We start from the raw sequence: 13,413 nt of genomic DNA, 5'->3' as shown, positions 1-13,413 counted from the left end.
CAGGAGCCCAAAACTGAGCCCAGCACTCAAGCTGTGGCCTCAGCAGTGCCCAGCACAGGGGCACAATCCCTGCCCTGCTCCTGCTGGCCACATCATTGCCCATCCAGGCCAGGCTGCTGGTGCCCTTCTTGCCCACCTGGGCACACCCTGGCTCATCTTCAGCTGCTGCTAACCAGCACTCCCAGGTCCTTTCCTGCTGGGCAGTTTCCAGCCACTGCCCAAAGCTTTTTCTTTGCTATTGCAACAGCAGCTTTGCTGAGGTGCTCCTGAGGCACCCAGGGAGCATGGCAGTGGCTGCTGCAGCAGCTGCCCTGAGGCAAGCAGAAAGCCTGTATTAAAGAGACAACCTTGGGCAACCTTAGTGACAGAGGTCACTGCTGGGCAGAGCCCTTCCTGGCTGGAGGTGAAGCCAACTGCCACTTCCCATTGCTACCCTGGGGAAGGGTGGGGAGACTCTGGAATGGGTTGCCCATGGAGGTTGTGGATGCCTCCTCTCTGAAGGTGTTTAAGGCCTCCACCCTGGAGCCTTCATGGGGCTGCTGTGACCCAAGCACAGGACCCAGCACTCAGCCTTGCTGAACCTCAGCCTGCAGATCCAGCCTGGCCAGGTCCCATTTAATAGACATCTCAAGCTCCATCTGATGGATCAGAGAATCATAGAATAGAATGGTCTAGCTTGGAAGGGACCTCAAGGATCATCCAGTTCCAACCCCCTGCCCTAGGCAGGGACACCTCTCACTAGAGCAGGTTGCTCAAGGCCTCATCCAGCCTGGCTTTGAACACCTCCAGGGAGGGAGCAGCCACAGCCTCCCTGGGCAACCTGTGCCAGTGTCTCACCACCCTCACTGTAAAGAGCTTCATCCTAACATCCAGTCTAAAACAACCGTCTGCCAGTTCAAACCCTTCCTCCTTGTCCTGGCATTACAAGACCTTGTCAATAGTCCCTCCCCAGCCTTCCTGTAGCCCCCTTCAGACACTGCAAGGCCACTCCAAGGTCTCCTCGAATCCTTCTCTTCTCCTGGCTGCAGAGCCCCAACTCTCTCAGCCTGTCCTCATAGCAGAGCTGCTGCAGCCCTCTCAGCATCTTGGTGGCCTCCTCTGCACTGCCTCCATCAGTTCCATGTCCCTCTTGTGTTGAGGGCTCCAGAGCTGCACACAGGACTCCAGGTGGGGTCTGAGGAGAGCAGAGCCAAGGGGCAGAGTCCCCTCCCTTGCCCTGCTGCCCACACTGCTCTTGCCACAGCCCAGCACAGGGCTGCTCTCTGGGCTGCACTCACACTGCAGGCTCATGTTGAGCTTTTCATCAGCCCAGACCCCCAGGGCCTGTTCCTCAGGGCTGCTCTCAGCCATTCCCCACCCAGCCTGGAGTTATGCTTGGGATTGTGCCCACCCAGGTGCAGGACCTTACACTTGGCCTTGTTGAATGTCATGAGGTTGGCCTGGGCACACTTCTGCAGCCTGTCCAGGTCTCTCTGGATGGATCCCTGCCCTCTAGCAAGGTGACTGAGCCACACAGCTTGGTGTCACCTGCACACTTGCTAAGTATGCATTGGTTCCTCTGTCCATGTCACTGACATAGATGTTAAACAGCACTGGTGCCAGCACTGACCCCTGAGGGATGTCACTTGTCACTGGTCTGCAGGTGGACATTGTGCCCTTGCTCACCACTCTCTGAGTGTCACCATCCAGACAATTCCTTACCCAGCAGTGCCCCACCCATCCAGTCTGTGTTATTCCAGTTTGGTGACAAGGATGTCCTGTGGGACAGAGTCAAAAGCCTTACTCAGGTCCAGGTAGATGACATCAGTTGCCCTTCCCTTGTCCACCAGGAAGGCGGCACTGGATGCCACCTCTCAGCTTAGTGCCATCTGCCACAGGCCTGAGGATGCCCTTATCTCGGTGCCCAGATCATTGCTGAAGACAGGCAAGAGCAGCAGCCACAGTGCAGAGCCCTGGCAACACCACTGCTGTGCAGCTGGGTGCCTGCCATGCCAGTCTGCATGCAGAGCTGTGCAGAGCCCTTCCCAGAGGGGGACAGAGCATCTTGCAGGTCTGACATTCCCTACTAAGCAGTGAAAAGATCAACAATTCAGCTCTCATGCTGCACCTCTGTCTTCTGCTGCAGGTTTGCTATAGGATGGTGCCAAGCCCTAGAAAGATGACCCTGGACAGGCTGTAGAGCTGGGCAAGAGGGAACCTCATGAAGTTCAATAAGGGCAGGTGAAAGGTCCTGCCCCTGGGCAGGAACAACCTCCTGCAGCAGGACAGGGGGGACCTGCTGGGAGGTAGCTGTGCAGAGATGCACCCAGCAGTGCTGGGGGAGAGCAAGTTGCCCGTGAGCCAGCAATGAGCCACAGAGGCCAGAGGTATGCTGGAGTGCATGAAAGAGAGTGTGGCCAGCAGGGCAAGGGAGGATCTTCTGCCCCTGTGCCCAGCACTGCTCAGGCCACCCCTTGAGTGCTGTGTCCAGTTCTGGGCTCCTCAGTTCAAGAGAGATGTTGAGGTGTTGGAAGGTGTTTGGAGAAGGGCAGCAAGGCTGGGGAGGAGCCTGGAGCACAGCCCTGTGAGGAGAGGCTGAGTGAGCTGGGGGTGTGCAGCCTGCAGAAGAGGAGGCTCAGGGCAGAGCTCATTGCTGTCTGCAGCTCCCTGAAGGGACATTGTAGCCAGGTGGGGTTGGGCTCTTCTGCCAGGCACTCAGCAACAGAACAAGGGCACACAGCCTCACGCTGTGCCAGGGCAGGTCTAGGCTGGATGTGAGGAGGAAGTTGTTGTCAGAGAGAGTGATTGGCATTGGAATGGGCTGCCCAGGGAGGTGGTTGCCATGGCTGGAGGTGTTGAAGCCAAGCCTGGCTGGGGCACTTAGTGCCATGGTCTGGTTGATTGGGCAGGGCTGGGTGCTGGGTTGGGATGGCTGAGCTTGGAGGTCTCTTCCCATCTGCTCGATTCTGTGATTCTATGGCCAGGAAAATGTGACAGGGTTACACATCCAATTCATGGCTGTTTTTGTGGCAATGCAAATGAGTCTCTGTCTAGAATCCACCACAGAATAGTTTGCATCTTAAGGATCATCCAGTTCCAAACTTCTGGCATGGGCAGGAACACCTCCCACTAGACCAGGATGCTCAAGGCCTTGCCCAAACTGGCCCTGAATAGCTTCTGCAACATGATCTTGGCAGAGCAGAGGAAGCCACTGAAAGATTAAGTGCAGTTTGGCTGAGATCCTGAGGCTTCTGTTAAGATTTCTTCTCCCAGACTTAGGGCAGAAGACTGAAGGTGACTTCAAGTGGCTTTTTTATTGCCCAGCTCACAGCTTGGAAGAGACTTCAGGAGATCACTGAGTCTCAATCCTGTTCATGTCTCATCTCTTGACACAACTTGGGCTCCTGGTCTCCAAGCTGGTGGCACATGGGTTTGATGGGTGGAGCACTGATGGATAAAGAACTGGCTTGATGGCTGCACCCAAAGAGTGGCTGTCAGTGGCTCCATGGCCAAGTGCAGGCCAGTGACAAGCAGAGTCCCTCAGGGGTCAGTCCTGGCACCAGTCTTGTTCAACATCTCTGTGGGTGCCATGGACAGAGGCACTGAGTGCAGCCTCAGCAAGTTTGCTGCCCACACCAAGCTGTGTGGTGCAGCAGCCAGGCTGGAGGGCAGGGATCCATCCAGAGGGACCTGCACAGGCTGCGGAGGTGGGCACAAGCCAACCTCAGGAGGGTCAACAAGAGCAAGGGCAAGGTCCTGCAGCTGGGTGGAGGCAATGCCAAGCACAAATGCAGGCTGGGCAGTGCCTGGCTGGAGAGCAGCCCTGAGGAGAGGGACTTGGGGGTGCTGGTGGAGGAGAAGCTCAACAGGAGCCAGCAGTGTGCACTTGCAGCCCAGAAAGCCAAGCAGAGCCTGGGCTGCAGCAGGAGAAGTGTGGCCAGCAGGGCCAGGGAGGTGATTCTGCCCCTCTGCTGTGCTCTGCTGAGACCCCAGCTGGAGTCCTGCATCCAGTTCTGGAGCCCCTGGGACAAGAGGAATGGGTTGCCCAGGGAGGTGGGTGAGGCCCCATGCCTGGAGGTGTTTAAGGCCAGGCTGGCTGAGGCTGTGTGCAGCCTGCTCTAGGGTAGGGTGTCCCTGGGCATGGCAGGGGTGTTGGGACTGGCTGCTCCTTGTGGTCCCTTCCAACCCTGACTGATTCCGTGATTCTATGAATTTCCTCACAAATGCAACCAGAATCTGCTCAATTTTTTTGTCCCCTCTCTCTCTTCATTTTTCCTCTTCTCTCCTCAGAAGCAATTTTCTCCATGGATAACCATTCCCCCAATGGCAAAAAGCAGGAAAGCAGCAACAAGATAAAACCCTGAGTGCAGAAGCTCAGCTCTGCTCACGTGGAGCCAGTCATGCTAGGATAATGTTGCTTTATTTCTCCTCCATTTCATGGCCAGGAGGGATGCTGGAGTCACCTCTCTTAACACCTCACTGCTCTCCCTGGGGAAGAAGAAGACCCCAAAGAAATCCAGGCTTGGAAATAGAGAGGAAGAAAAGGAAAATTGAAAGCCAGGAGAGGAAAAATACCTGAAATGTTTCAACCACTGGGCAGGGAGCTGGGCTGGGAGCTGGTTGAAGGATGGGGCTCAGGGAGCTGTGGGCAGTGGGGCCTATGGTCAGTGGTGTTCCCAGGGGATCAGTGCTGGATCCTGCCCTGCTCAGCACCTTCATCGATCACCTGAATGAGGGGACACAGTGACCCCTGACCCAGTTCCCTGCCCTGCCACATCTCTTAGGGCAGTGTGTGCTGGCTGAGCAGACAGTGAGAGGGGTGAGAGCTGCCTGAGGGACACAGCTCAGAGGGTTGTGGTCAGAGGGACAGAGTCCAGTTGGAGGCCTGTAGCTTGTGATGTGCCCCACGAGTCAGAACTGGGTCCAGTCTAGCTCAACAACATCATCAACCACCCAGATGAAAGGACAGAGTGGAGCCTCCCCAGGTCTCTGCTGGCAAAGCACTGGGAGCAGAGCCTGACACCCCTCAGGCTGTGCTGCCATCCAGCCAGGCCTGGACAGGCTGCAGAGCTGGGCACAGGCAACCTCATGGAGTCCAGCAAGGGCAAGGTGTCATGGAGGGTAGCAGAAGCCCTTAGCAGGCCTCCCTGCTGTAAAAGTTGCAGTGTCTCACATTAATGCCAAGGAGCATCGTAAAACCAAAACAGTCCTTCAGCCCCATGAGAAAGTCTCTCCCTAGTCGAGATAAAAGGTAAACAATGGCCACTGTTTTGGCTAGGAGGAACGGCAGTTCTCATGCCCGCTCGACACCTGGTGTGGGCCGAGCTTGGGGTGGTCTTAGAAATTGTTTTGGTAAGAACTGTCCAATTATATAGATTAATTGTAATTTGTGCCAATCTGCAAGAATAACGTAAAATAGCTTGAACTGGAGGGTTACACCTCTTTTGAACATTATAAAGATGGTGTGCCGTCCTGGATCGGGGCTTGCTGGCTTGAGCTTGCTGGTACCTGCTCCTACCGCTCGCCTGCCTGCCTGCCTGCCTGCCTCGCTCCTGCCGCGGTGCCCTCACGTTCCTGATCGGCCCTGCCCGACGAGGGGCCCGCAGAGGCCTGAAACCTGCTTGGGCCCGATCCTGACGAACAAAGGGACACCGCCCAAACCTTCGAACTTTGCTGAACTGAACTACGAACAGTGAGTAAATTGGAGAAAGAACTCTTTACCTAAAGACTGAGTAACTTTAAAGACTCAAAAGAACTCTAAAGAAATCACAGACTCTCCTTTATCTGCTATTTTCTGAACTGTTATTTTACAACTTCAATCCAAAAGGACTCACGTGGGGAATTTAGTTCGGGAGGGGATCTCCGTGTTTGAGCAATAAATCACTTGAAAATCCACAAGTGAGTCTCCACGTATTTTCCCCACAACCTCCCAAACTACCTTCCGTGACACAAGGGTAGGATCCCGCCCCTGGGCAGGGACAACCTCCTGCAGCAGGACAGCTGAGGGAGGACCTGCTGGGAAGCAGCTCCATGGAGAGGGACCAGGGAGTGCTGGGGGACAGCAAGTTCCCCAGGAGCCAGCAATGTGCCCTGGTGGCCAGCAAGGCCAATTGGGTGCTAGGGGGCACGGAAAAGGATGTGGCCAGCAGGGCAAGGGAGAGTCTCTGCCCCCTCTAGTCCATCTAAGTGAGGCCACATCTGGAGTCCTGGCTGCAGTTCTGTGCTCCCCAGTTGCAGAGAGCCAGGGAACTGCTGGAGAGAGTCCAAGGCAGGCTGCAGAGCTGCTGAGGGGCCTGGAGCAGCTCTGGGAGCAGCAAAGGCTGAGAGCCCTGGGGCTGAGAGCCTGCAGAAGAGCAGCCCCAGAGGGCAGCTGAGCAATGCTCAGCAAGAGCTAAAGGAGCTGTGGGGGGCAAGAGGCTGGGGCCAGGCTCTTGTCAGTGGTGCCCAGGGCCAGGCCAAGGGGCAGTGGGCACAAAGTGGCAGCCAGGAGGCTCCACCTGAGCAGAATAAGAAAGTTGGTGTGAAGGTGCTGGAGGCCTGGAGCAGGCTGCCCAGAGAGGTTGTGGAGTCTCCTTCTCTGGAGAGCTTCCAACTGCCCCTGGGCATTGTGCTCCTGGGCAAGCTGTTGTGGGTGCCCTGCTTTGGCAGGGGTTTGGATTGGATGATCTCCAGAGGTCCCTTCCAAGCTCTACCATGGTGGAATTTTTTGTGCTTCTTTTAACTCCCCCAGGCTGATCCTGATCTACCTAACCAAGGAGGACACCAAGCAGAGAGCACAGCCATTTCCACCCACTAACTGCAGACACCACAGAACCACAGAATGGTTTGGCTTGGAAGGAACCTCCAAAGCTCATCCAGTCCAACTCCCTGCTCTCAGCAGGGACATCCTCCACTAAAGCAGGTTGCCCACAGCCCTGCCCAGCCTCACCTTGAACATGTCCAGGGCTGGGGACTCAACCACCTCCCTGGGCAACCTGTTGCAATGCTCCAGCACCCCCCTGGTGCAGAACTCAGGTCTGCAGCACTCCAGGCCACCAGCAGCAGTTGCAGAGGCTCTCATCCTTTAGTTCCTCTTCCAAATCTGCACCAGGCATTTTTTGTCCTCTCAGCACCATGACAGCTGGCAGATCTCAGTGCTCCAGGACCATGTGGTCATGACACAGAAAGAAAAGATGAACCTGGGTCCACCCCAAGCTGAATATTCTTGGAGCTGAGGAGAATCCATGAACAATTTCAGGCACTTTTTCAGTTGCAGGTGGGGCTTGCTGGAAAAAGCCAAAACCCAACTTGAAGAGGTTGCTTGAGCTTCTCTCTCAGGGTGTCAGAGAGGACTGAAATGTGAGGGATGAGTTTCGATTCTCTTCCTCCTGTTTTATCTCCATGCAAAGCAGCTGCAGCACAGCTCTGTCTGGGTGTGTTCATGCTTTACAGAACGGAGGCTCAAGGTAGTCCTGCCTGTGTCAACGTCAGAAGATGTTCCACAGAAAACTCCCTAGAGGAGCAGTGCATCACACTGCATCCCCCACCAGTCCAACTCTGCTTCTGCAGAAAACTTCAGCAGCCCTGGAGGGAGCCTGAGGTGAGCACTGGCAGCCCAGAGCCAAGCCTGTGATGGGCTGCAGCCAGAGCAGGGAGAGCAGCAGCACAGGGAGAGGATTCTGCCCCTCTGCTCTGCTCAGACCCCACTTACAGCACTGCAAACAGCTCTGGGGTTCAGCACAAAAAGGACCTGGAGCTGCTGGAGAGAGTCCAGAGGAGGCCATGGAGATGATGAGAGGGCTGGAGAAGCTTCTCTGTGGGGACAGGCTGGATTCAAAGCACAACCCTGATGCTCTTCCAAGCCAAAGGGAAAAGCAAACACCTTGTAAGGAATTCACATGAGCACCACGGTGCTGCAGGAGATGTCCTCTAGGACATCCCTACTCACTCTTTCAGCTTACCTCCACCACTCACCTCGACTCACCAGCAGAGACTGCAGCAAGGGATATGGATTGATGCACTGCGGTGATCAGGGAGCTGGAGAAGCTCCCCTGTGGCTGGGAGAGTTGGGGCTGTTGAGGCTGGAGAAGAGAAGGCTCCAGGAAGCAGCCTTCCAGTACCTGAAGGGGCTGTAGGAGAGCTGAGGAGGGACTTTGGACAAGGGCTGGGAGTGTCAGGGCAGGAGACAATGGCTTTGAGCTGGGAGAGGGGAGACTGAGAGTGGTGAGAGGCAGAAATGAGTTGCCCAGGGAGACGGTTGAGGCCCCATGGCTGGAGGTGTTTAAGGCCAGGCTGGATGGGGCTCTGGCCAGGCTGATCTAGGGTAGGGTGTCCCAGCCCATGGCAGGGTCACTGGGCCTGGATGATCCTTGTGGTCCCTCCCAGCCCTGACTCATTCTGTGATTCTGTGGAGATGAGGAAGAAATGGTTGAGAGTGAGGGTGGGGAGACACTGGAAGTGTTCCACCAGAGGTCCTTCTCTGAGTTGTGCTCAGGACTCCAGAGGTTGGCCTCTAAAGAATTTCTTCCTCATCACTCCATTGCCTCTGCTGCTGGCACTTCTAGTCCTTGCCAAAAGTCCCTCCCCAGCTCTCCTGGAGCTCCTTCAGGCACTGTTTTCAGCAGTTCCTAAAAACAATAATCCAAGAGCTCCAAGAAGAAGTCAGAAGTGGTCAGAACTGAGGACAACCTTCTCTGTCCTACAAATGGTGCTAAAAATAACTCTGCAAACAGGATTTGTCCAAATGCTGGCACCTTGCTAATTGCAGGGCACTGCAGGCAGCTCTGCTCTAGTCAGTGCACAGCTCCAGCAGGTTAAATTTAACTTGCACTTCCTCACCATTTCAAGGGCACCACAGAGTGGGAGAGGGGCACAGAAGAGGAGCAAGAAACCCATCTGGGAAGTGACCCACAGAGGCTGACCCTGCAGTTGTGAACTCTTAGGGGTTTCTTCAAGCTCACAGTGCACAGCAAAAGCAGAGTGCTAAAAAACTGCATACATCTCCTGCTGCTTTGTCTTTGGCTAAATTCAGGGCTGCCAAACTACCTGGTTATGACAGACAGTCACAGAATCATTTTGGTTGGAAGAGTCCAACCCTTAACCCAGCCCTGCCAGGTCACCACTGAACCACTGCTCCCAGGTCACATCTCTATGGCTTTGAAACCCCTTCAGGGATGGAGCCTCCAGCACTGTCCTGTGCAGCCTGGGCCAGGCCTTCACACTGCTTTTGGGGAAGGAAATTGTTTCCTTGTGTCCAGCCTAAACCTGAAGGTGCAACTGGAAGCCCTTCCATCTCCCACAAACGATTGGCTCCCCTAGAGTGCTCAGAGATCAGCACTGGTTGTAGAATCATGGCAATGCAGGTTGGAGAACACCCTTAAGATCATCAAGTCCAAGCCTTAGCTGCAAGTCACCATCAGCACCACATGCTCACAGCTTTTAAACCTCTCCTTGAACGAGTACTCATCACTGCCCTGAGCAGCCTCTTTTGAGAAGACCTCCTCCTGGGCAACTTGAGGCCATTCCCTCAAGTTCCTAGGGAGCAGAGCCCAACCCCCACCTGGCTCCAGCCTCCTCTCAGGGAGCTGCAGAGAGCAATGAGCTCTGCCCTCAGCCTCCTCTTCTTCACACTGCACACCCCCAGCTCCCTCAGCTGCTCCTCCCCAGCCCTCTTCTCCAGACCCTTCCCCACCTTTCTTCCCCTTCTCTGCACTTGCTCCAGACCACCAATGTCCTTCTGGGAGTGGACTGGAGACGAGGAAGAAATTGTTGAGAGTGAGGGTGGAGCAGGTTGCCCAAGGAAGCTGTGGAAGGATGCCCTGGAGGCGTTGAAGGCCAGGCTGGATTGCTGCAGAGAACAATGAGCTCTGCCCTCAGCCTCCTCTTCTCCACACTGCACACCCCCAGCTCCCTCAGCTGCTCCTCCCCAGCCCTCTTCTCCAGAACCTTCCCCACCTTTCTTGCCTGTAACCTTCCTGTATTCCCCCCCACCTCCCCCAGCACAGAAGTGAGGGAAAAGTAACAGACACAGAACCCCCTCTGGGTTGAGATAAGGAGTTGAGATAAGATGCAAAGAGTTCAATATAAAGGAGATCACATCCTGCACCATTCCCTCAGCTCACAAGGTAATGCACAAACACCTCAGCTAAGCAGTATAATGGAGGGGGAAAAAAACAAACAACAGCATGAAGCCCAAAGCAGGGAGCTACCTAACTCTCCCCCATCCCACTGCCATCCCAGTGCAAGAAATGCCCTCCCCCTGGAGGTGCTCCAGGCCAGGTTGGGTGAGGCCTTGAGCAACCTGGGCTGGTAGGAGGTGCCCATGGCAGCAACTGGATGGTTTTTAAGGTCCCTTCCAACCCAACCCATTCCATGATTCTCTGATCTCTGCCAGACCCATCCCCAACCCATGCCATCTGCAGCCTGCTCTGCACACCAGCACCTTGCTGGCACTCCAGTTGATAACCTGCTTAGGCAGCTGCTTTGTGTGCTGAGTACAGAGCTGGGCTGACAGCTGGCCCTCAGCATCACCACACAGCTGCTCTGCCTGGGAAAGCCCTCCAGGGTCATCCAGTCCCAACACCAACCCCACCCCACCATGGTGACTAAACCATGGCCCCAGGTGCCATGGGCACACCTTTCTGGAACACCTCCAGGCATGGGCAGCCTGTGCCAGTCCATGACCACTCTTGCAGCGAAGAAATTGTTCCTCAGCACCAACCTAACCCTCCCCTGGCACAATTTCAGGCCAGTTCCTCTCCTTCTCTCACCTCAGCCTAGGGAGCAGAGCCCAACCTCCAGCTCACTGCAGCCTCCTCTCAGGGAGCTGCAGAGAGCAATGAGCTCTGCTCTCAGCCTCCTCTTCTCCACACTGCACACCCTCAGCTCACTCAGATGCTGCTCCCCAGCCCTCTTCTCCACACCCTTCCCCACCCTTCTTGCCCTTCTCCTGTTCCAGCTCCTCAATGCCCTTCTTGCAGGGAGGAGCCCAAAACTGAGCCCAGCACTCAAGATGTGGTCTCAGCAGTGCCCGGCACAGGGGCACAATCCATGCCCTGCTCCTGCTGGCCACACCATTGCTGCTGCAGGCCAGGCTGCTGGTGCCCTTCTTTCTTTGCTTGGGAAAGCCCTCCAGGGTCATGCAGTCCCAACACCAAGCCCCCCACCATGGCCCCTAAGTCATGTCCCCTGGTGCCATGGGCACACCTTTCTTGAGCAACTCCAGGCATGGGCACTCCCTGGCTCAGCTCCCACCATGTGCTATCTCCTGTTTGATTCCCATTTTGTCTTTCAGTGCTTCTTATCTGTTTGCCTTTGTCACAAGTGAGCTTGGTCAGGCTGGTGTCCCTGAAGACTGCAGAGGGGGTTGGACTAGATGACCTTTGGAGGTCCCTTCCAACCCAGAGCCTCCTGTGGTTCTGGGATACCAGGGGGACCTTCTCTCTGCTTCACCAAGGACACAGACAGATGTCTCTTGACTGTATTAACATGAAAATGACCTCTCTGGACAAACTGAGCACAGGCTCCAGTTAAAAGCTGGCAAAGGCACCCACTGGAGTCCACTCCAGCCCACCCCAAGGCAGGAGGTGGATGTACTTACTCTCTGTCTATCACCAGACAAGTGACTGCTTCAGCTGCAATGACGTTGGCTGTCCTCACGTCCTCCCTGGAAGAGACAACAACAAAAGGTCATTGCTTCAATCAGCTCTTTGCTTTGCAGCACCATCTTTGCGTGCCCAAACACTCTGCATTCCCAAAGCCCTTCATGAATACATTGCTAAGTCTCACAAAGGTTTCTGCACCTCACAGGTACAAATCTCTGGGTTTCCCAGCTGGTCCCTAGCTTCATTTCTAGTTCATGATCCAGACAAGCAGATCAAAACTGAAAGCCAAGCCTGAGGGAAAAGAAGAAACAGATTCCCCTTGTTAATGGGACATCCAGCCACACATCAGCCCTGCTTCTCATCTGCTCCAGGCAAGCTTCAGCTCTACCATGCACACAAAGACCTTCACCAAAATATCATCTACTGCCATGAACACTTTGTGGCTGTTCAGCTTGGAGAGAAGAAGGCTCCAGGCAGACATTAGAGAAGCCTTCCAGTACATAGAGCTGGGGAGGGACCTTTGACAAGGGCTGGGAGTGCCAGGCTGAGGGACAGAGGCTTTGAGCTGGGAGAGAGTAGATTGAGAGTAGAAAGGAGGAAGAAATTGTTGAGAATGAGAGTGGGGAGACACTGGCACAGGTTGCCCAGGGAGGCTGTGGATGTGCCCTCCTTGGAGGTGCTGAAGGCCAGGCTGGATGAGGCCTTGAGCAAGCTGTGCTGGTGGGAGGTGTCCCTGCCTATGGCAGGGGGTTGGAACTGGAGGCTCTTGAAGGTCCTTTCCAACCCAACCCATTCTGTGGTCATCCAGTCCTACCACCAACCCCCAATAAACTGCAGCCCCAAGTGCCATGGGCACACCTTTCTTGAACACCCCCAGGGATGGTGACTCCAGCACTGCCCAGGGCAGCCTGTGTCAACGTTTGAAAACCCTTCCCGTGCAGAAATCTTCCCTGAGCTCCAGCCTGAGCCTCCTCTGGTGCATCTTGGAACTATTGCCTCTGGTACTGTCCCTTGCCACCAAGGAGCAGAGGCTGCCCCCTCCTCACTCCAACCTCCCTGCAGGGAACTGTAGAATCATCACAGAATCACAGAATCAAGCAGGTTGGAAGAGACCTCCAAGCTCATCCAGCACAACCTAGCACCCAGCCCTGGCCAAGCAACCAGACCATGGCACTAAGTGCCCCAGCCAGGCTTGGCTTCAACACCTCCAGGCACGGCAACTCCACCACCTCCCTGGGCAACCCATTCCAATGCCAATCACTCTCTCTGACAACAACTTCCTCCTCACATCCAGCCTAGACCTGCCCTGGCACAACTTGAGACTGTGTCCCCTTGTTCTGTTGCTGCTTGCCTGGCAGAAGAGTCCAACCCCACCTGGCTACAGCCTCCCTTCAGGTAGTTGTAGACAGCAATGAGGTCTGCCCTGAGCCTCCTCTTCTGCAACCTGAATATCCCCAGCTCCCTCACCCCTCCTTGTAGTCCAGGTGCTCTAGGCCCTTCTCCAGCCTTGCTGCCCTTCTCTGGAGAGGGTCCAGCCCCTTAATGCCCTTCCTGCAGTGAGAGGCCCAGAACTGAACACAACACTCAAGGTGTGCCCTGCCACCCACCCTGTTTCTAACCCAAGCCAGGATGCCATTGGCTTTCCTGCCCACCTGGACACTGCTGTCTCATATTCATTGATTGCCAACCAACAGACCCAGGTCCCTCTCCAAGTTGCAGATTTCCACCCACACATCCCCATGTCTGCAGCTTGCCAAGGGGTTGTTGTGACCCAAAGCAGAACCCTCCCTGTTCAAGCTGACGTTGGAATGCTGCCTTTGAGTTGCTTCTCACTGCCATTAAGTGTGCAGTT

The 13,413-nt window shown here is 55.3% G+C and overlaps 1 protein-coding gene across 1 annotated transcript in view; it reads right to left on the bottom strand.

Annotated features, from left to right (window-relative positions):
• Window positions 1-13,413, bottom strand: part of PRKG1 (protein kinase cGMP-dependent 1) — a 439,344-nt gene that overhangs the window by 61,968 nt on the left and 363,963 nt on the right. Inside the window, exon 8 of the mRNA XM_064145000.1 lies at window positions 11,558-11,623. Coding sequence (XP_064001070.1) covers window positions 11,558-11,623 — 66 coding nt within the window. The remainder of the gene's footprint in view (window positions 1-11,557; window positions 11,624-13,413) is intronic.

This window comes from Pogoniulus pusillus, chromosome 6 (assembly GCF_015220805.1).
Source record: "Pogoniulus pusillus isolate bPogPus1 chromosome 6, bPogPus1.pri, whole genome shotgun sequence".
Taxonomy (NCBI): domain Eukaryota; kingdom Metazoa; phylum Chordata; class Aves; order Piciformes; family Lybiidae; genus Pogoniulus; species Pogoniulus pusillus.
The sequence above is the reverse complement of the archived record's forward strand: the minus strand, read 5'-3'. Positions and strand labels throughout refer to the sequence as shown.